Raw genomic sequence first — 19,151 nt, 5'->3', positions numbered from 1 at the left:
GCGTGACTGTCTCATCAGGCTCTGCCCTGGCTGGCTGGGTGACCTCGGACAAGCCCCTTGAGGGTAACTTCCTTCAGCACGGCTTGGGACCGTTGGCCGGACTGTCACGGGGGCTACCTGGACCTGGAGCTGCCGCCTCCCTCCCGGGGCCCTCCCTGGCCAGGCCCACCCCGCAGTCAGGGGTGGGAGGGTCCGGGCTTGTCCTGGCGGCAGCTATGGGATTGTTCTCTTCAGACCCCTCCCTGGGATGCCAAATCCATAGGGCCAGCGCATTCTGCCCCCAAACCTGTCCAACCAGTCGTTTGGGAAGAGGGGGCACCTGGGAGGAGCTGCGGGAGGTGCCAGAAGCAGCCTCCGTAATCCCCCGGCAGACAGGGGAGGCTCTGGGACAGACCCTGGGACAGACGGAGGGTCAGACGCTCGCTTGGCCTGGCCATGGGGCTCAGTGGCGGTCGGTATCGGCTGCTGATGCCACTGTTGCTGCTGCTGGCCTGCCTCCAGCGGGGGACAGGCCTGGGTGAGTGAGGGGGGCTGGGCATGGTGCTTCCGGTTTCAGAGGGACAGACCCACCTCCCCCAGCTGCCTCCCAAGCCCAAGTCTGGGGACTGGGTCCTGGGTGGGTCAGGGAAGATGGCCCACCAAAGAGGTCACAAGATAGACACCTGTCCCCACACCCCAAGATGGGAGAGCGAGCAACGAGCAACGCTGCCTCCCTCTCTTTAGGGTTCTCATCCCCATGCGTCCTGAGCCCCCATCCCATTCCCGCCAGCGCCTCCCCTCCTTCCCCTCCTTCCCGTCCCTGAGGGGAGGCTTAAAGACATTTACAAGGACAGCCCCAGAGGAAGCTCTCCAGGTGGCTGCAGGCACTGGTCACTGTGGGATCCTAAACTAGAGGCGCTTAGAGGTGCAGCCCCCCATCTGGGCTGCTCCCCTCCTTCTCCCTCATTAAGCAGACATTAAGTACCTGCTGTATGCAGGGTGCACTGGGCCTCAGAGACCAAAGTGGGGGCTCTGAGGAAGGAGAGGCCTACCCCTGAACCTTCGGAGCTGAATGAAATGGAAATGAATCATACTGAACAGAACTGAGGTGGGGGGACTCTGGAGACTGGCTGCCCTCCAGTACTGGGGGCCAGAGAGAGGACAGGCACTGCCCTCAGGGGAGCCTTCTGGGCAGTGAGGCTGGTCCTGAGTCTGTGCCGCCCCCACCCCCATCTCTGGCATGGGGGCCCAGGCTTCCCTGCCCTTCCCCCAAGTGAAGCTGTGAGGGGCTGAGGGGGGGACGAGGTCCAGAAGGGGAAGGTGTCAGGGGCGGGGTGGGAGGTGCCACAGCACTGGGCCGGGAAGAGAGGATATCCGGTGCTCTCAGCCAGAACACCTCCCAGAGGTGCACCTCTGGGCCTGGGATCTTGTTGGGGACCTCTCTGTGTCACCCCCTAGCCCTCCAAGCCCCTCATTCCCCTCCCCAGACAAACCAACCTGGACCATATGGGTGGAGCTGGAGGGACGTGAGAGGTGGGTAAACTGAGGCCCAGAGAGTGCCAGAGCTCAAGGTCACTGGCTCTGTCAAGTCAGTCTAGGGTTTAGGCTCAGGCTCCCCTAAATCTGAGTCTCACCCCAACAAGGCTTAAGACCCCTTCCCCAGAACTGTGCGTGCTGCTGGGGGAGGGGCCTCTTGTGCCTCCCTGCCTTCCCCAGGCCCTGCCCCGGGCAGAGACCCCAGTGACAGGTGGGGCAGGACCTCCCTCCCAACCTCCCACAGTGCCTACCCCTAGTAGGCTAGCAAGGCAGGGGACACCCCCACGTCCCATGGGCACAGAGTTGCTGGGGAGCCCTCCCGATGCAGCTTCCAGGTAAAGCCTCCACTCCTCCCTCAGATCGGGGCTCCCAAATCAAGTCTGTGCCTCCCCCCTCAGACTGGGGCTTCCAGAACCATGACTCCCCCCTCAGACTGGGGCTTCCAGAACCGTGACTCCCCCCTCAGACTGGGGCTTCCAGGACCGTGACTCCCCCCTCAGACTGGGGCTTCCAGGACCATGACTCTTCCCTTAGACTGGGCTGTGGGGGCTTGGCTGTCCTGCTGAGCGCCTGCTGTCTGCCCCCCTGCCCCAGAGCGCATCCGCTATATGCCCCAGCTCGCAAGCCCCACCCTGGCAGGGACGCTCACCCAGACTACCTTCACTCTGGAGCAGCCAAGGGGCCAGTTCAGTCACTTCAACATCTCTGACTTGGACGCCATCTGGCTGGTGGTGGCCCGCAGCAACGGTGGGTGCTGCGGGGCTCAGGCCTTGGTTTTCCCTCTGTGGAATGGGCGGGAGGCCCGGGAGGAGCGGCAGGTGTGGGGGGAGGGGAGGCAGGTGTGCAGGGGGTGTGGCAGGAGGGCTGTGGGGCCTGGCGGGAGGGGCGGAGCCCTGCCCCCACCGCCCCCGCCGTCTGACTTGCGGCTCCCCTCAGCCACCCAGAGCTTCACAGCCCCACAGAGGGCGGAGGACATCCCCGCCCCCGCCGACTTCACCCGGAGGGGCTACTACCTCACGCTGATGGCCCGCCGGTCGCTCTACCCGGGCAACCAGCCCGGGAACCAGCTCCGGGTCCTCCGCGTCGGCAATGATACCAGCTGCCTCCCTGCCAGACGGGGCTGCAACGCCCCGCTGCCGGGCCCGGGCCCCTACCGGTGAGCTCCCTCCCGGGCCCTAACCTGAGCCTGGGGCCGCTCCCCTCTGAGTGCGGGGCTTCCCCCCCCCCCCCAGCCGCGGGGGAGCGGAGGGCAGGAGCCAGGGAGGACTTGGGGAACTCTCCCTCCTTTCTCCAGCAGAGGGCCCCCCACTTGAGCCTCTGCCCCTTGGGCCCTGTGCGCTGGGAGTTTCCCCATCCAGGCAGAGTGTGCCCCCGCCCCATTTCCCCTCACTCAGGGCTTGAGTCACTGATGCGGGGCACTAGGGATCTAGACCATTCCACACACGTTTCCTAAATGAGGACATTAAGGCCCAGAGAGGGTAAGGGACACACCCAAGGCCACAGAGCTGGGAAATGTCACAACTGGAATTGGAGCCCCTTCTGGTGGGTTCTAAGGCTGGCTTTTCGGCCCAGTCCCCATTCGTCCCCCCCATCCCCCCCCTCTGCCCAGGCCCTAGGAGTCAAGGGGTCAGACTGACAGGCGCCAGGGCCAGAGGCTCACCCCGAATCCTGTGTCTCCTCAGAGTGAAGTTCCTGGTGATGAGTGACAGGGGGCCTGTGGCTGAGACAGAGTGGTCCAGCGAGACCCGCCTGCAGCAAGGTATGGGGCCAAATGAGCAGGTCAAACACTGGGGCTAGGGGCCCCTGGGGCCTGGGGGACTCCCGAGGATGGGCTGGGCTGGGGAGGATGGGCCAGCCCCTCATCAGAGCCACCATTACCACCCTGCTGTCTGCAGGCGCCCCTCCCCCAGTGTGGGCGCCCCCAGCTAGGGCAAGGGATGGTTGGTGTGGAGGCTGTTCCAGGGCCTCCTGCTCAGGTCGGGTCTCTCCTCCCTGCTCTTCTCTGCCTGTCTGGGCGACCCCCCCTTCACACCCCTCAGCTGTGGCACTGCAGGCTGCCCCAGGGCCGCAAAGTGCGGGCACCGTGGTCATCATTGCCATTTTGTCGGTCCTGGTGGCTGTCCTCCTCACTGCCCTCCTTGCTCTGCTTATCTACACCTGGTAAGTGGACAGGGTCTGGGCACCCTGGGAGGGGGGTGAGGTCTCTGACCGGGACCATCTCCTTTGCCCTTCTCCCTCCCTGCCCAGAAGACAGCAGGTCATGGGGGTGTGTGTGCATGCATGAACCCCTCCTTTGTCCCTCTCTGCCTGCCTGTTGCCCTGGTGGGGGACAGCGGTGGCAAGGGCAGGTTCACGCTCGCGGAGCTCGCACCACTCGCCCCCTGGCGGCAACAGCCGGAATTGCGAGTGGGGGGCTCACAGCAGAGAGTGGGATACACCGAAGTACAGAATTGCTTTTAGTCCGAGCGCTGAGTTTTACCTCAAAACTTCATCCAGAGCTCGGATGCTGGGGCCTGGTGAACCAGAGGTGCCCACAAGGCTCCCTAGAGGAAACGGGAAGCCAGGTGCTGGGTGGATTTGGTGTGGAGGGGAGGAAAGCAGCTCTGGGAGGGAGAGGGTGTGTCTGGGGAGGGGAAGGTTTCTGGCAGCCAGGCAAGCTGGGGTCTTGATTCCCAGCTGAGGCAAAGGGCTGTGTCCTGAGGGCCAGAGGGAGCCAGTGGCGGGCTTTGATCAGGGGAGACAGACAGATCCTGGGGTGCAGGGAGTAGAAGAGAGTGGGAGTGCCGGGAGGGCACAGCGGGATTTGTGAAGTTTAGAGGAATAGCCTGATTCCCTTTGGTTCATCCAGCCTGGCCAGTGAAGCCTGTTTCCCCAATGCTCCTCTGCCTAGAACGCCTAGACTAGCTCCTAAGTTCACCTTCTCTCCCCTCCTTGAAGCTATGACACCTGCGGGAGCACTCCCATTTCGGGCCCAGAGCAGCCGGTGTGCGTGAGAAGATATGACACCCACCACGTGATCAGCCCTCCAGCTGTGGGGGGCTCCTGAGGGGTCCTCCTGTGCCCCTCGGCCTCCTCCCTGGTCCAGGCTGCAGATCCTGGGCTGGGGGCCTGCCCTGCCGCTTCTGGAGCCCCGGGAAGAGAGGGTTTCCAAGTGAGGGTGTCCTTAGCCCGAAATTGGGCCTGTCCTTGTCAGAAATAAATGTCCCCAGCAGCCCCCTGCATGCCTGTGTTGTACACCTGAGCAGTCTCCCTGAACCCCAGCTTCCCGGGGGCGGGGGCAGGCACTCAGGAGGGTATAGCACCAGGGGTGAGGCTCCGGGGTCCGAGGCCAGCTGAGCCATCTGGGTCCAGGTGAGCCTCTCTTCTGGCCTCAGTCTCCCTCTCTGGAACTGGCCTCACTGGGCTGAGGTTACACTAGACCAGTGAGGTCAATGCGTTCGTCCCATCCTGCGTGTCTGGCAGTAGCTGCCCCATGCCCCAGCATCCTCCCTGTGGTCCTCTCTCCAGCTGGCCCTCCCTGTGGCCCCCCTCTGGCTGGAGGGCTCAGAGCCTCTAAGCTTCACACCCAGCCCGAGGCTCACGCTGGGCGTGAGGTCGTGACTCCTAGAGAAGACTGCGCTTAGCCTAGAGCTGACTCTGACTCCAAACTTGATTCTGGGCCGTCCAGCATTTGTGACCATCAGCCCCACTGTGGGCCAGGCTCCGCAGGGCGGGTGATGCCCCATGCAGGGTCCTGCCCCAAGCTGCCCTGTGCTGTTGGGGGAGGAGAGGGACACCAGTGCCAGAGATCCAGATGAGGCTTCAGAAGTGGCTTTCTGGGCAGGTGTAGCCTTGGAGAAGGAGCAGCCCTGTGCCAGGTGGGGGGGAACAGCATATGCAAAGGCCAGGAAGCCACCAGGGGCTGGTGGGTGGGCAGGTTTGGGGTGGCCTGAGGATAGGGTAAAGGATGTCAGGGAAGCTGGGGTAGCCTGTGCCACGTGCCCCTGGGGCAGGGGTCAGGGAAGGAAGGCGCTGGCTGGGCTCCCAGGTGCCTCTCTTGGGGAGGTGCAAATGGCCCTAATTGGTTTACTAGCCAGTGCAGACACATCCGCTCCTGCTCTGGAGGAAATGCTCACATGACGGTGGGGGAGCCCAGCTGGGAGGGGCAGGGAGGGGAGGGGGACAAACAGGCTTCCACCCTCTGCCTAGGTCAGCCTTGGCCTCTCCAGAGCCTTTTTGGAGCAGCCACGAGCCCCAGCCCCGGGGGCTTCGTGACTCCGGACACATCGCTTACCCTCTCTGGTCCTCAGTTTCCCTTTATGTAAAAAGCGGGGGTTGAGCTGGGTGACTCAGGTCCTCGCTGCACAAACCAACGCCCCGTAGGGTCAGGCCCGGCAGGAAACAGATGGCATGCTGTCTGGCAGGGCAATTGAGAACGTTTACAAAGGTGTGGTCAGCGTGCTAAGGGAGCCAGGCCACTGATGGGGCCAGAAGCTCTCTCCTGTACCTGAGGGGCCCACAGGAGGGAGTGGTGTTTCCAGAGCCAGTGAGCAGGAGTCCTGGGGGAGGGTCTGCCCAGCGGGAGCATGGGCTGTGGATAGAAGGACGCAACCACCAGAAGGAGTTGGGGCGGGGGAGAAATACCCCTGCCTTTCTCCTCCGGCCTTCTGCTCTCATGCTGGCGGCTCCAACGGACCTCACCGAACCACAAGCCAGAGGGCAGGGGCTCTGGGGGGTGTGGTCCGTGAGCCAGCCTCCTGGGACCGGAGCAGCACGGAGAAGGGCCAAGAAGGGACTCAGAGGATTATTATGATCTGTTTTATTCACAGCACCCCTGACCCCACCCAATTCTCCAAGTGTCCGGACACCAACTGGGCGTACTAGGATTTAATTCAACTCTGACACTATCTGAAGTATGTGCAGACCCCACAGGTAAAGGGCTCGGCCCCCAAGACCGCCCCCCGCTTCAGATCCCGGTAACAAGCACTGGGGGCCCAGGATACCCACACTTCTGTCCGACTGGGTTACAGTGCAGGGATTCCTGGGACCCCATCCTCAGACTGGATGATTTGCTAGAACGGCTCACAGACCGCAGGAAAGCAGTTTACTTACTATCACCGGGTTATCATAAAGGCTACAAGTCAGAAGCCGCAGACTGGAAGAGGTGCATAGGGAGAGGCAGGGGGGAAGTCGTGTGGAGCTTGCATGCCCTCTCTGGGTGCATCACCCTCCCAGCATGTTCACCAACCCAGGAGCTCTCTGAACCCCATCGTCTAGGGTCCCTGGGAGGGGGTTCTCCCTCACGTAGGCACGATTGATGAAATCATTGGCCATTGGTGATGGAACTCAACTTTCAGCCCCTTGTTATGAGGGTCACCTCCTTAGCGTGGACTCAGGTGTGGTGGAAAGGAGCGCGTTACAAAACAAAAGGTGTTTGGGGTACCCGGGTGGCTCAGTCGGTTGCACGTCTGACTCTTGATTTCCACTCAGGCCATGATCTGAGGGTTGTGAGATCGAGCCCCGTGTCAGGCTCCACGCCCAGCCTGCTTAAGATTCTCTCTCTCCCCCGCTGCCCCTACCCTCATCCCCATACTCTCTCCCTCTCTCAAAAAAAAAAAAAAAAAAAAAAAAAGATGTTCTTGTCACCCCCTAACATTCAAAAAATTCTAAGCATTTTGGGAGCTTTGTGCCAGGAATCAGAAACAGAGATCAAATATAGATTTCTTATTGTATCATGATATCACAGAGGGGCACAGGCCACCTTTGTGCCAATCCTGTGGAATCAGTCCCTTCCCCATCTTTGTGGTCTCCAGACCAGACGGAAGGGCGGACAGATGATCTTAAAGTCCTGTCCCATACTGAGGGCTGCCTGAGGCCAGAGTGGGGGTGTGCAGTGGAGACTCTGCCGGAGACCATCCCTGAGGCCTGGAGGACAGGGACCCTGGGGACCTCTGAATGGATATTCCAAAGCCTCCAGGCCACCATACGACCCCCATAGCCAAACCTAGAGCTGCCCCCTGCCCCCTTACCTCCTCCTGGTTCCCTGGTCCTCCAGCCCCCAGGCCAAATGCTAGAGAGGACCCTGATTAACCTCTGTCCTTAACTGCAGGCCCCCACTGAGGACATGCACCATTTCCTGTGACCGACACAGCCTGGCCACAAAGCCCAAGCCACCCTCCTTGGGATCTGCCTGGTGCCGAGCTCAGAGCCCAAGTTCGAGGGTGTGTGGGATTTTTTCCCCCTCCTGAGCTCCCATGGAGCCTCAGCCTGGGAGCCCAGGACAGGCTGGAGGGGAAGGCCTGAGCCAGGTGGCCCCATAAAGCCACTGACCACGATCCCCAGGAAGCAGAGAAGGAGCCATAGCTCCTGTCGTTCCCTAGCCTGTTCGCTCACTCACTCACCCCCACACCCAGCAGTCACTGACTCCAGCCTTGTTGGGCCATGTCTCAGGCCCAACCTGGTGGGGGCTAGACGATGGCAAGGGGGCCCTCGTGGGACGGAGGGGTGTGCACTGCTGCCTGGAGCAGGGGCTGCCGGGTGACACCGCTGGCCCACCCAGCATGCCAGCTCTCAGGGGCACAAGCCTGGGGTAGACAGACTTGGGGACATCATCACGGAATGACGTCCAGTGGGTCCCCTGCCACCTGCCATCAGCCTGATAAATGGACCGATGGATTCAAGCAGGGGCCTTTTTCTACCCCTGTCTTTCTGACCACCTGTCTGTGTCCCCCTCTTGCTTCTCTGCCCATTTCTTGCCCCGTCTCTCAGCTCTATTTCTAACTCTGACAAGCCATGGGAGCTCGTCTTACTTTCTGGGGGAAGCCGTCTGAGCCGGCCCAGAGATGGGCAGGACTGTCTCCCAGCAAACGGCAGGAGGAAACCAGAAAACCGGCTTCTGTTCTGGGTTTGGGCTCAGTACAGGAAAAGGACAAAAATGGAACAGAAAGGAGAAGGGAGGGAGAGAGTGTGTGTCAGGGATGGGGACTGTTCCTGGCCTGTTGCCTCAGCCCAGCCAGTCCAGAGAGCCTCCCCACCGAGCCCCCTCACCCACGGGCCCGCTCCCAATGCCCTTCGCAGACTCCAGCCTCCTCATTTCCATGTCCTGGCCCCTAGCCAGACCCCAGTTGTCCCCAGCAGCAGGAACCCACGTGGCCCAAGTGGACAGTCATGGGAAATCAGGCTGCTCCCCCCTACCCCTCAAGTGCATTTATACCCCGTCTCTGGGGTGGGACCTAGGGCTCTGCTGGGAACGCTGGCTCACACAGAAGGGTCTGAAGGCTTGGAGGTGCCAGAAGCCAGGCAGGCAAGAAGGATGATGAGGCCTGGGAGAAGAAGGGATCAGCTAGTCCTGGAGTCCAGGGGTGGGCTGCTTCTGCTTATGACCTGACCAACTTAAGCTTCCTGGGGGGTATTTCCACCCTGGGGCACAAAAGTGCAGCCCCACTTGAGAGATGGCACTCTCCGGGGTCCCAGCCACCCAACTGGGAGGCCTCTCCCCTGGAGGACATTCCAGCCAAGGGGGTGGCTCCTCCACTCTCTCAGGACCCATTGGTGAGCCCCAGGCCAAGAAGCAGGTGCTCCTGGGGTCCCCCTGGGGACGTGCTGTCTCAGGGACCAGATCTCTGCTTGCCGGGTGGGTTTGAGCTGCCCAGAGTCAGGTCCAAGGTCCCTGTGCCATCTTGACAGCCTGAGGGCTCATGCAGGATCATCCCCTTGCCCTCCTGCTGCAGCTCCCGCCTCCTGCCTCCTTCACCGGGAGTCCAGACCCCCCCCTGGTCACTCTAGCCCAGCCCATCGAATGCCACACACAGAGGATGCGTGAGTCAGGGGAGGGGCTGACTCTTGCACAGCACCTCCTGGGTACCAGGCACTGGTCCGAGCAATTCAGATGTGAACCCCCAAATCCTCGGGCAAGCCCGTGATAGCCTCATTTTACAGGTGAAGAAATGGACGCGTGGTGAGGGCCATCAGAGGAGGAAACACAGGGGAAGGGAACCCAGCTAGGGGAGTGGGGGTGAGTAGGGAGGGTCTCAGAGCTCGGCTGTGGCGGGGGTGAGGGGAGTACAGGGCTCTTGGAGGGGAGGCAGGGGTGCCCAACTCTCCCACCCCTGCCTCTGATCTGGACAGCAGCCTGGATGGTCCCCTTACCTTCCCCAGCTCCCACCCCCAGCTTCCTCAGCAGGAGGAAGAGGCAGGGCGTTTCCACCCCTTTCTGAAAGGTTCAGGAGGTTAATGAGAGCAAAGCACGGAACTCCACTCAGGAGATGAACTTCTGGGAAGTCAGGAACCCGGGTCTGGGCTGAAGGCCAAGGGTGGGGTGGGCAACAGCACGTCTGGTCACAGAGCCTAACTACCCGCGGCCCCAGGGCCACAGCTCGGCCCCTGTGACCAGCCACGGGGCCCCCCGGGGAATCTTCAAGAATGTCAGAGACCTCTTCTCTCCCCACGGCTCCCCTGCTCCTACCAGGGTTGTTTGGGAGGTGGGCCCTCAGGGCTGACACGACTTTGGTTGTCCCTAACTCGCCTGCCTTGATCCTGAGGCTCAGTTGGCAGGGGTGAAGGGAAGAACAGGTTCGGGGACCCAAGCAGCAGACAGACTGGACCTTGAGTCTACATTTTCAGGCTTTTAATCCCTAAGGTGGGGACGTTCATCTCTATGTGTCCCCAGCTGTCTGATGTGCTCCCCAGACTGCATGCTGGGCACTGGGGGCAGGAACAGCTTACCCACAGTCCCTGTCCTGGCAAGGGGGAGGGTGGCCAGGACAGAAGGACAGATCCCAAGTAGACAGTTCTGAAGTGCCATGAGAGGGGCTCATGGAACAGTTTTGTGTCCTCTTGGGGGTACGGAAGGGCTCAATGTTTGCTGAACAATCCAGTGGACCCTTCAGCTGTGATAGGGGGCCCTGGGCCCATGGGGGCGGTGGGAGCCAGATCAGAGCTGCCCTGCTCTGCCCAACAAGGCTGAAGTATCTGGGGTTTCCACTATTGGGCTGCTGGAGGGAGGTGAGGGGCCATCTGGTGGGTCCACTGGGGAGAGGTGGGGACGGGTGTGAAATGCCCAGGGAGGGGCCTCAAGAGTTGACCTGTTCAGGATTCTACCCTAGGACTCTGAGATTCTGCTCAAAGGTGTTTCCCCGCGAGAAGGGAGTGCTCGTGTCCCACAGAAGACACACGAAGAACTTATGTTCACAGCAGTCTCATCCATGACGGCCCCAGACTGAACACAGCACAGGGGTCCCTCCACAGGCGAAGGGAGAAGGCTATCGTGGGAGGCCGGGAACAGAGGAGTACGTTCTGTAGGGTTCCACCCAGATGAAGGTGAGAAAGCAGGCAAGACCGACAGGCGGGACAGAGGTTGTCCCTAGGGGTGGCAGTGACGACTGGGGCACGAGGAAGCCAGCTCGGGGCTGGGAATATTCTAGAACGTGGTCTGGGTGAGGGTTACCCAGGTGCATGCATGTGTAAAAATCCTTCCAGCTGTTCACTTGAGATGTGTGTGTTTCACTGTATGAGGAAGGACCCGTGTTTATTCGTGAGCGTCTAAGGGGCATCCACCGAATAGCCCCACGGCCACGGCCACGAGCAGACGGAGGCCCTGCCCTGAGAGGAGCTGCCTCCCCCCGCCCCGTTTGCCTGGCCGCCCCTCCCCTAGGCACAGGCCAGAGAGAGGGGGGTCAGTCACACAGAAGGTGTAGGAGGACGGCGGGGGACCCCAGTGAGCCAAGGCCGGGGCAGGATGGAGGAGGGGGTGATGGGGAGCACTGCCCAGAGGGGTGTTGGCACGTGAAGGGTGTGCAGGAGCTCTCTGGGCAGGAGTCAGGCTGAGACCCAGGAGCCTCCTTCACCTTCAGCCCCCGCTGCCCCCACCCCGTAGCTCTATGCTTCACCCCAAGGCTCCTGGTTCCTGTCAGCCCAGCCCGGCGCCAGAAGCCCCAGCGGGTTTATGTTCCGGCTGCAGCTGCACTCCTCTCAAGCCAAGTCCCTGTCTCGCATGTACATCCTTCTCCCTTTGGAGCCCCGAGAGGCCTAGTTGGGGCCCTTTGAGCCAGGGTCTCCTTGCAAGCATGCTGTCCCCACAACCTTGGGCCGTCTCTGCTCAGGGGGCACCCTGAGACCTGGGCCTGGCCCCTTCACCCCCACTTCCTGGCCCCAGCCTTACTCCTTCAAGGCCAGCCTGGGGCCCCTTTCTCCAGGAAGCCCACTGGGAACACCTCTACCCTCCATAAGAAGGGTGTGCTTTTGGCTGCTCCTGGACCCAAGACTGTAGACTCCCGGCCTTCAGCTTTCAGCACCCAGGACTCTGGTTTCTCACTTGTCTTGCCATGCCTCAGTTTCCCACTTTGGGAGGTGGGAAAGGAGTTTGCACCCACAGGGGTGGAGACTGAGGGGGTTAACAGAAAGGGGCCTCTGAGCTCCCTGCTGTCAGCCACCCTCTGCCGCCATTGGGATCCCCGTGCCCACAGGGCACCTGAGGGACACCTGTCACCAGCCCTGTGCCTGCCTCTGCCCACCTTGGCTTCTGCCCGAGACCACTCTCAGACACCTTGGGATGCCCAGAGGGGCCTACAACCTGTTGCCTCCTCACCTCCCAACAAGGGGTCCCTGGGGAGAACTGAGGGGCAACATTCTCCTTCCTTCTGCCCCCACCTCAGTCTGGGGGCTAGGACGGTCCCCTCCGTTTCTGTCTTTTCTTTCTTTTTTTAAAGATTTTATTTATTTATTAGAGAGAGAGACAGCCAGCGAGAGAGGGAACACAAGCAGGGGGAGTGGGAGAGGAAGAAGCAGGCTCCCAGCGGAGGAGCCTGATGTGGGGCTCGATCCCAGATCGCCGGGATCACGCCCTGAGTTGAAGGCAGACGCTTAACCGCTGTGCCACCCAGGCGCCCCATGTCTTTTTTCTTTCTGACTTCCTGTTTCTCTCTCTCTCTACTTCTGTTTCTCTCCACCTAGTCTTTCTCTCCGAGCGGGGTCTCTTCTCTGTCCCCTCAGGGAGGTGGGGCCGTGCGAGGAGGGGGCAGCTCTGTCGAAGCGACCCTGTGGCTCCTTGTGTGGACAGCAGACCTAACGCCAGCGCTCGGGCCTGGCCTTGCGCTGCGGATCCGGGGTGATGGGCCGGCCCGGTCTGTGCCTTCTTCAGCCATAAGAGGGGGATGACACAAACAGCCCCTGGCACTGAAGAGAGAATGCCCCTCAAGTGCTCAGCATTGGAAGGTGCCTCCCTAGGTCTGGTGACATCAGCCTGCTCTGATGAGTGTGACAGCCGCTCTCCGGGGTGCAGCTGCCACCGCCCCACTGCGTACATTAGGCAAGTGAGGCCCAGAGAGGCAGAGTTACTTGCCTAGAATCACACAGCAAATCCTATCGGAGTAGTGGACTCAGGATTTGAACCCAGCACTGTGGCTCCAGGGCCCACACTCTTCATTGTGGGCCTCGGTTCTAAAAATTGTATTTAATGCTCTCTTTTTACGTGGGGTGGGTGGTGTGTCAAGACCAGTGGGGACACAGGGACGTTGGGGGCAGAGCCCCCCATCTGGCCCGCGAATGCCTCTCAGCCTGCCCTTCCTGTCTTCTGAAGGCTGGCAAGTCCAGATTTCTCGGCACACTGCTGTCATGCGGTCCAGAGCCTGCTAGGGCTCCCTGTGGCCCCGGGCTCAGTCCAGAGTCCTGTGCCCAGAACTTGCGGGGACACGGCGGGGTTCCTCTAACCTTGGGGGGGCTGTCCTCACCTCCTTCAGTACATCTGTCCAGCTGCCTCCCCATTCCCTCCTCCTTCCTCTGACCCACTTTCTCCGCTACCCGCTAAGAGTAATGCCTTAGCCCCTCCTCCCCCAGCCTGTCTCCTCCCAGTGCACTGGACAGGCACCAGCCGCCACTGCCTCAGCGGGGAGGACGGTAGGGTGGCACCAAAAGGCCTTTCTTCTGGGCAGTGACAGTTGTCCCCAGGGGGCCCTGTGGGCTTGGGGCCTCCGGCTCAGGAAAACCCATGCGGTCCGGTTGGGGGAAATACATTGGCTCCAAGATATTAAAGCCCCCAAATTTAAGAAGATAGTAAACGTTTACTTAAATTTCTTCTAAATGTCCCACTATGTCAGCTTCGCTCACTGTTACATTTCGTATTTTAAAACACGTCACTGTGCACAAAAACAGTTTGTAGGCCACATTTTCTCATTTTGGAAAAATCCCCAAGATTCCCAAGAATGCATGATGTTTGTAGAAAAATCAGGGAGTGACTTGTACCAAAATAGCTTCAGAAGCTAAGCTATACCATCATTTTCAACTATTTTTACGGCCAAAATATACAGACAGAGTTGGAGTATAGTTGCATTTTTAAAAATTGTGGTAAAACACGTGTAACCTAAAATTTCCCATCCGAACCGGTTTTTAAGTGCACGGCTCAGCAGTGCGAAGTATGTTCACACGGTTGTGCAACACACCTCCAGAACTTTCTCGTCTTGCAAAACTGAAACTCTAGACCCGCTCAACAACAAGTCCCAGTGCCCCCCCCTCCATCTCCAGCCCCTGGCAATCACCATCCTACTTCCTACTTCTAAGAACTTGACGACTCTGGGGATCCTGTATATAAGAGGAAGCCAGCGGTGTTTGCCTTTTTGCGACTGGTTTATTTCATCCAGCCTGATGGCCTCAGGGCTCGTTCATGTTGTAGCACGTGACAGGATTTCCTCCTTTTTTTTTTTTCTTAAATAAACACTAGCACCCCATGTGGGGCTCGAACTCACGATCCCAAGATCAAGAGTTGTGTGCTTTACCAACTGAGGCCGCCAGGCGCCCCCAGGAATCCCTTCTTTTTTCAGGCAGAATAATATTTCATTGCGTAGGTGTGAGTGTGCGTGTGAACATGTGTGTGCGCGTATCACATTATCATTGTCCGTTCACCTGTGGGTGGGCATTAAGGTCGCGTCTAATTCTGGGCTATTGTGAATAATGCAGCCACGAATATGGGGTGCAGCTATCTTTTCAAGACCCTGTTTTCAGTTCTTTTGTCTATATTCCCAGAGGTGGGATTGATGAATCATGTGGCAATTCTATTTTTAATTTTTAAAAAAGATTTTATTTATTTGAGAGAGAGAAAGAGCACACAGCGAGAGGGAGAGAGAGAGAGAGAGGGAGAGAGAGAGCGCGAGAGCACAAGCGGGGGGAGGGGCAGAGGGAGAAGCAGGCTCCCCGCTGAGCAGGGAGCCCAGCAGGCGCTCCAACCCAGGACCCCAGGATCATGACCTGAGCCCAAGGCAGACGCTTAATCAGCTGAGCCACCCAGGCGCCCCTGTTTTTAATTTTTTGAGGAAGCTGGTATGGGTGCACTTTAATCAATTTCGCTCCAGTTTTCCTGGGATATAATTGACTTACAACCCTGTGTGACAGGTGTACAACGTGATACATGTGTCTATTCTGAAATGATCACCACGATAGGTTTAGTTAACATCCACTACCCCACATAATTCTAATCTTTGTTCTTGCGATGTCAATTTTTAAGATCTACTCTCTTAGCAACGTACGAATACACAGCACGGTATTGTTAACTACAGTTACTACGCTGTATGTTACAACCCCAGGACTTACTTATCTCGTCTGGAAGTTTGGCGGCCTCCCCCCCCCCCCCCCCCCCCCCGCCACTGTGTGCATTTTTTTTTTATTGGGGAGGGGCAAACGGAGAGGAAGAGAGAATCTTAAGCAGGCTCTGCTCCCAGCACGGAGCGCGAGTCGGGGCTCGACCTCAAAGCCCTGAGATCATGACCCGAGTCAAAAACAAGAGTCGGTGGGGCGCCTGGGTGGCACAGCGGTTAAGCGTCTGCCTTCGGCTTAGGGCGTGATCCTGGCGTTATGGGATCGAGCCCCACATCAGGCTCCTTCGCTATGAGCCTGCTTCTTCCTCTCCCACTCCCCCTGCTTGTGTTCCCTCTCTCGCTGGCTGTCTCTATCTCTGTCGAATAAATAAATAAATTCTTTAAAAAAAAAAACAAAAACAAGAGTCGGTAGCTTAACCGACTGAGCCACCCAGGCGTCCCCAACTGGGTGCATTTTTAAATGTGTATTGGGGTGTGGAGTGGAACCCTGGCTGATGCAGGTCTAAAAATAGCCCTGTGTGGGGGCGCCTGGGTGGCACAGCGGTTAAGCATCTGCCTTCGGCTCAGGGCGTGATCCCGGCGTTGTGGGATCAAGCCCCACATCAGGCTCCTCCGCTATGAGCCTGCTTCTTCCTCTCCCACTCCCCTGCTTGTGTTCCCTCTCTCGCTGGCTGTCTCTATCTCTGTCGAATAAATAAATAAAATCTTAAAAAAAAAATAGCCCTGTGTGATGGACAAGGCATTCGGTGCACAAACTCAGGAGTGCCCGAAGTAAAACTGTTTTTCTGACATTCAATGCAATATATATATATATATATTTTTTAGAGAGAGAGAGAGCATGAGTGCACTTGGGCATGCATGCACACCTGGGGGGTGGGAGGGAGGGACAGACGGAGAGAAAGAATCCTAAGCAGACTCTGTGCTGAGCTTGGAGCCCCACGCAGGACTCGATCTCAAGACCCTGAGATCATGACCTGAGCCGAAATCAAGAGTCAGACACCCAACCGACTGAGCCACCCAGGTGCCCCAGTGCAATTTTGATTGAACGTTTATTTCTCATCTCAGTCAATTTGGCATCCGACTCCTCCCTGGGGTAGCACCCAAGGGGCTCATCCTTGTCTGAGGCTCTTTCCCCATCCCTGCGGAGGCTGGAGGGGTAGCTGGTCCTGCCTCCCCTTCCAAGGCTCCCCTGAGGTCCAAAGATCCGGACCCTGTAACTCCCAACTCTTTCTTCTTCCAACATTACTGCTGTGGATTGAAACCCAGGAGCTGCCTCCTGTCTCGTGCCAGGGAGCACTGGCTTTCCTGAGCCTCAGGCAACTTTGGCTGGCGTGGGTCAAGATCTTAGCCCATATGTTACCACTGCTTTGGTATAACGATGAATACAATCCAGGCTGGATTCATTTACTACGTGTTCATCGCTATTATATTCACTTTTGGTTTCTGAATCAAAAGAAATTAAAGCACTTTTTTGGGGCCCTAAACATACGTGGGTGGAGATACTCCATTCAGCTGACTGCGTGAGCTGGGGACATAGGAAGTTCAGGGTGGGAAGGAAACCGATATGCTAACACTTCAAAATGTCAGCCTACTGCATTTCCAGCACCCACGTCCACCAAACCCTGCCCAGGAAAATGTAGAGCCCTCCCCACAATCAAGGCCCTCCATCATCGGCTGCTTCCTATCTGCTTTTCCAGTCTCACGGACCCTCGCTTCCTACACTGCCCGCTTGGATGTTTCCAGAACATCCCAGGCTTCATTGCACCTGCCCACCTTGGCTCAGGCTGCTCCCTCCATGGAGAGCATTCCCTTCCCACCTGCAACCACGTATCAGACACGCCTCCCCATCCTTCCACACTCAGCTTAAATGCCACGTTCTCTGTGAGATCTCCCGAGCACCCCGCTCCCCTCCATACCCCCATTCCTTTCTCTGCTCTAGCGCTTACCCACCCCTTTACGTCCCTTTCTTCCCTTCAACTGTGAACGCCTTGAGGGCAGGGACCACCAGGGCTGGTTTTTCTCTTGGCCTGGCACACAGCAGGTGCTCAATGAATGCCGAATACATAAGCAGGTGGCTGAGTGAATGACTGAATGAACTAGGGAGATAGCAAACAAGGGCAGTGGTCCGCTCAGCAGAGGGGTCTGCTCTGCAGTCCTCTGCAGAGGAAGGGTCTGGACCGGTGTTGGAGCCAGGACTGGGCTCCCCTCCTGGGCCCGCCCTCTGACTCACCCCTCCCCGGAGACTGGTTTCTGGGAACGTGCTGACAGTTTGGCTGGCCTCCCTGGCTCAATCCTCCTTGTTGACCATATTCTTCCCCGGGAGTCTCCGTGCTCAGAGGCAGTGCTCCGGGGCTGCAGGGCCAAGGCCAAGGCAGTGGGGGTGGGGTGGGAGGAGTACTCATGTGTCTGTGACAGGGACTGTGCGTGCACCCCAGGGAATCTCAGGGAAAAGGGGGCGATGGCACCTCTCGCACAGGTTGTCCCGCGAACCGAATGAGAAAACTGTGTGGGTGGCTGCCGTGCGGGTGGCATCTCGTGGTGCTAAAGAGATACCATCCAGGGGGGGCAACGTGGCAATTCCAGACCCTGCAATGAGTGTCGTCACTCCTGGGGATGCCCGGCACCTGAACCCCTTTCCTCTACCCAGGGCCCTCCTCCCCCCCCCTTTGGAGGTAGGTCCCTCCCTGCACAGATGCTGATGGCGCTGTCATGGGCCTTCCCCGCCTTGCAGTGACAGTGATGAGGGGGGATGCCACAGTGTGGTACTTGTGACAGCAACACCCCGGGGTCCGGCGTTGGCCTGAGATGAGGGGTCCATGACGCTGGGGGGGGGGTTCTCTACCAAGCCACCTTTGGCATGTGCTTTGGGGTGTTGTTCTTGGCTGGTTGCGCCCTTGGGCCTGGTTCTCCAGTCCTCCCAGAGAATCCGTGACACACTCAACAGCCTTCTAAAGAATCCCTTTCTGTTTAAATTAGTCAGAGCTCGTTTCTGTTGTTTGGAATCAGAAACCAGGGCAGCGTGGCCCAAAAAAGCTAAGGGGGGTGTGGGTGGCATCATTAAAGCTCTAGTGCCCGAAGGGACGGTTTTGTCTGTTCATGTCTCCTCTGTGCAACACACACAGCACAGCAGGGAGGCCCAACCCTTCTCCGGAAGCCACACTCCAGAAAGGCCCGGGACAAACTCAAGGCCTTCTAGGGGCAATGACCAGGTCCGTGTGGGGTCTAGAACTCATGGCAGGCGACGGGAGCCTGGCTTGGAGCTGAGTAGGCCAAAGGCTGGGGAGAGCAGCTGTAGTTTAGGCTTCAAGGGCCACTCTGGTAACCCACGGGGGGGGGGGGGAGTGAGCCCCCAATGTACCAAGAAGCTGACAAAGCTGCTTCTCGCTCTCCAGGTGACCTAGCCCAAATCCAGGGGTGGGGGTTGGGACATGGCTGAAGAATGACAAGGCAGAGGGGGCACATCACAGTGACCATGAAGACTGTGATGGTCCTGATAAACTACCTAAAAAAATAGCCCTGAGTACCCTGAGAAACCATGATTTTCCCACGGATGGCACAGACAAAGATCACAGATAGATAACGGAGCATGCTGGGGACATGGGGGAGCCGGCACGCTCCTGTATGTCGGTGGCCACGGACGTCATCGGAACCACCACCGAGGCAGGAAATCTGCATTCCACCCACCCCCACACACACATCTTCTGGCCCAGGGATGCCGCTTCTAGGAATTTGTCCTTGGCTGCATTTGCTCCTGTACGAAATGATGTGTGAGCCATGCTATTGTCTGGTGAAAGCAACAGCCGTTGCACGCACAGGAGAGCTGTCAAAGGGATGGTAGGGATGGTAGTACGTCCTCACAGTGGAAAACTGGGCAGTTGGCAGAGAAAGAGCATTTTTTAAATGTATAAATGTGCATGGCTTTCCAGGATAAAGTAAGAGAAACTGTAAGCAGAACCTGTTAGCTGCTATTTGCACGTAAAAGACAAACGTATGTTATCTGCTGCTTTGTTGTAGGCAGAGACTTCCCCAGTAGGCTGTGCAAGGGTCCCGGGGTGTGGGTGCCTTGGGGGAGGG

At 58.6% G+C, this 19,151-nt stretch overlaps 1 protein-coding gene across 1 annotated transcript; it reads left to right on the top strand.

Moving 5' to 3' along the window:
- The first annotated feature begins 361 nt into the window (after window positions 1–361).
- On the top strand, window positions 362–4,728 carry UPK3BL2 (uroplakin 3B like 2). Its single transcript, XM_040634903.1, has 6 exons — window positions 362–517; window positions 2,110–2,262; window positions 2,452–2,671; window positions 3,198–3,274; window positions 3,555–3,675; window positions 4,453–4,728. Exons 1-6 carry the CDS (start codon window positions 436–438, stop codon window positions 4,559–4,561), a joined length of 762 nt encoding a protein of 253 aa, XP_040490837.1. The 5' UTR covers window positions 362–435; the 3' UTR covers window positions 4,562–4,728.
- Window positions 4,729–19,151: the final 14,423 nt, after the last annotated feature.

Source organism: Ursus maritimus, unplaced genomic scaffold, assembly GCF_017311325.1.
Source record: "Ursus maritimus isolate PB19 unplaced genomic scaffold, ASM1731132v1 scaffold_2, whole genome shotgun sequence".
Classification (NCBI taxonomy): domain Eukaryota; kingdom Metazoa; phylum Chordata; class Mammalia; order Carnivora; family Ursidae; genus Ursus; species Ursus maritimus.
This window is presented reverse-complemented; position numbering and strand designations above follow the sequence as displayed.

Bases quoted from the DNA above. Each gene is read 5' to 3' on its own strand.
- UPK3BL2 (XM_040634903.1), top strand. From the start codon at position 436: ATGGGGCTCAGTGGCGGTCGGTATCGGCTGCTGATGCCACTGTTGCTG. The intron at 2,672-3,197 runs GTGAGCTCCCTC...GTGTCTCCTCAG, and splicing joins CCGGGCCCGGGCCCCTACCG to AGTGAAGTTCCTGGTGATGA. The intron at 3,676-4,452 runs GTAAGTGGACAG...CCCTCCTTGAAG, and splicing joins GCTCTGCTTATCTACACCTG to CTATGACACCTGCGGGAGCA.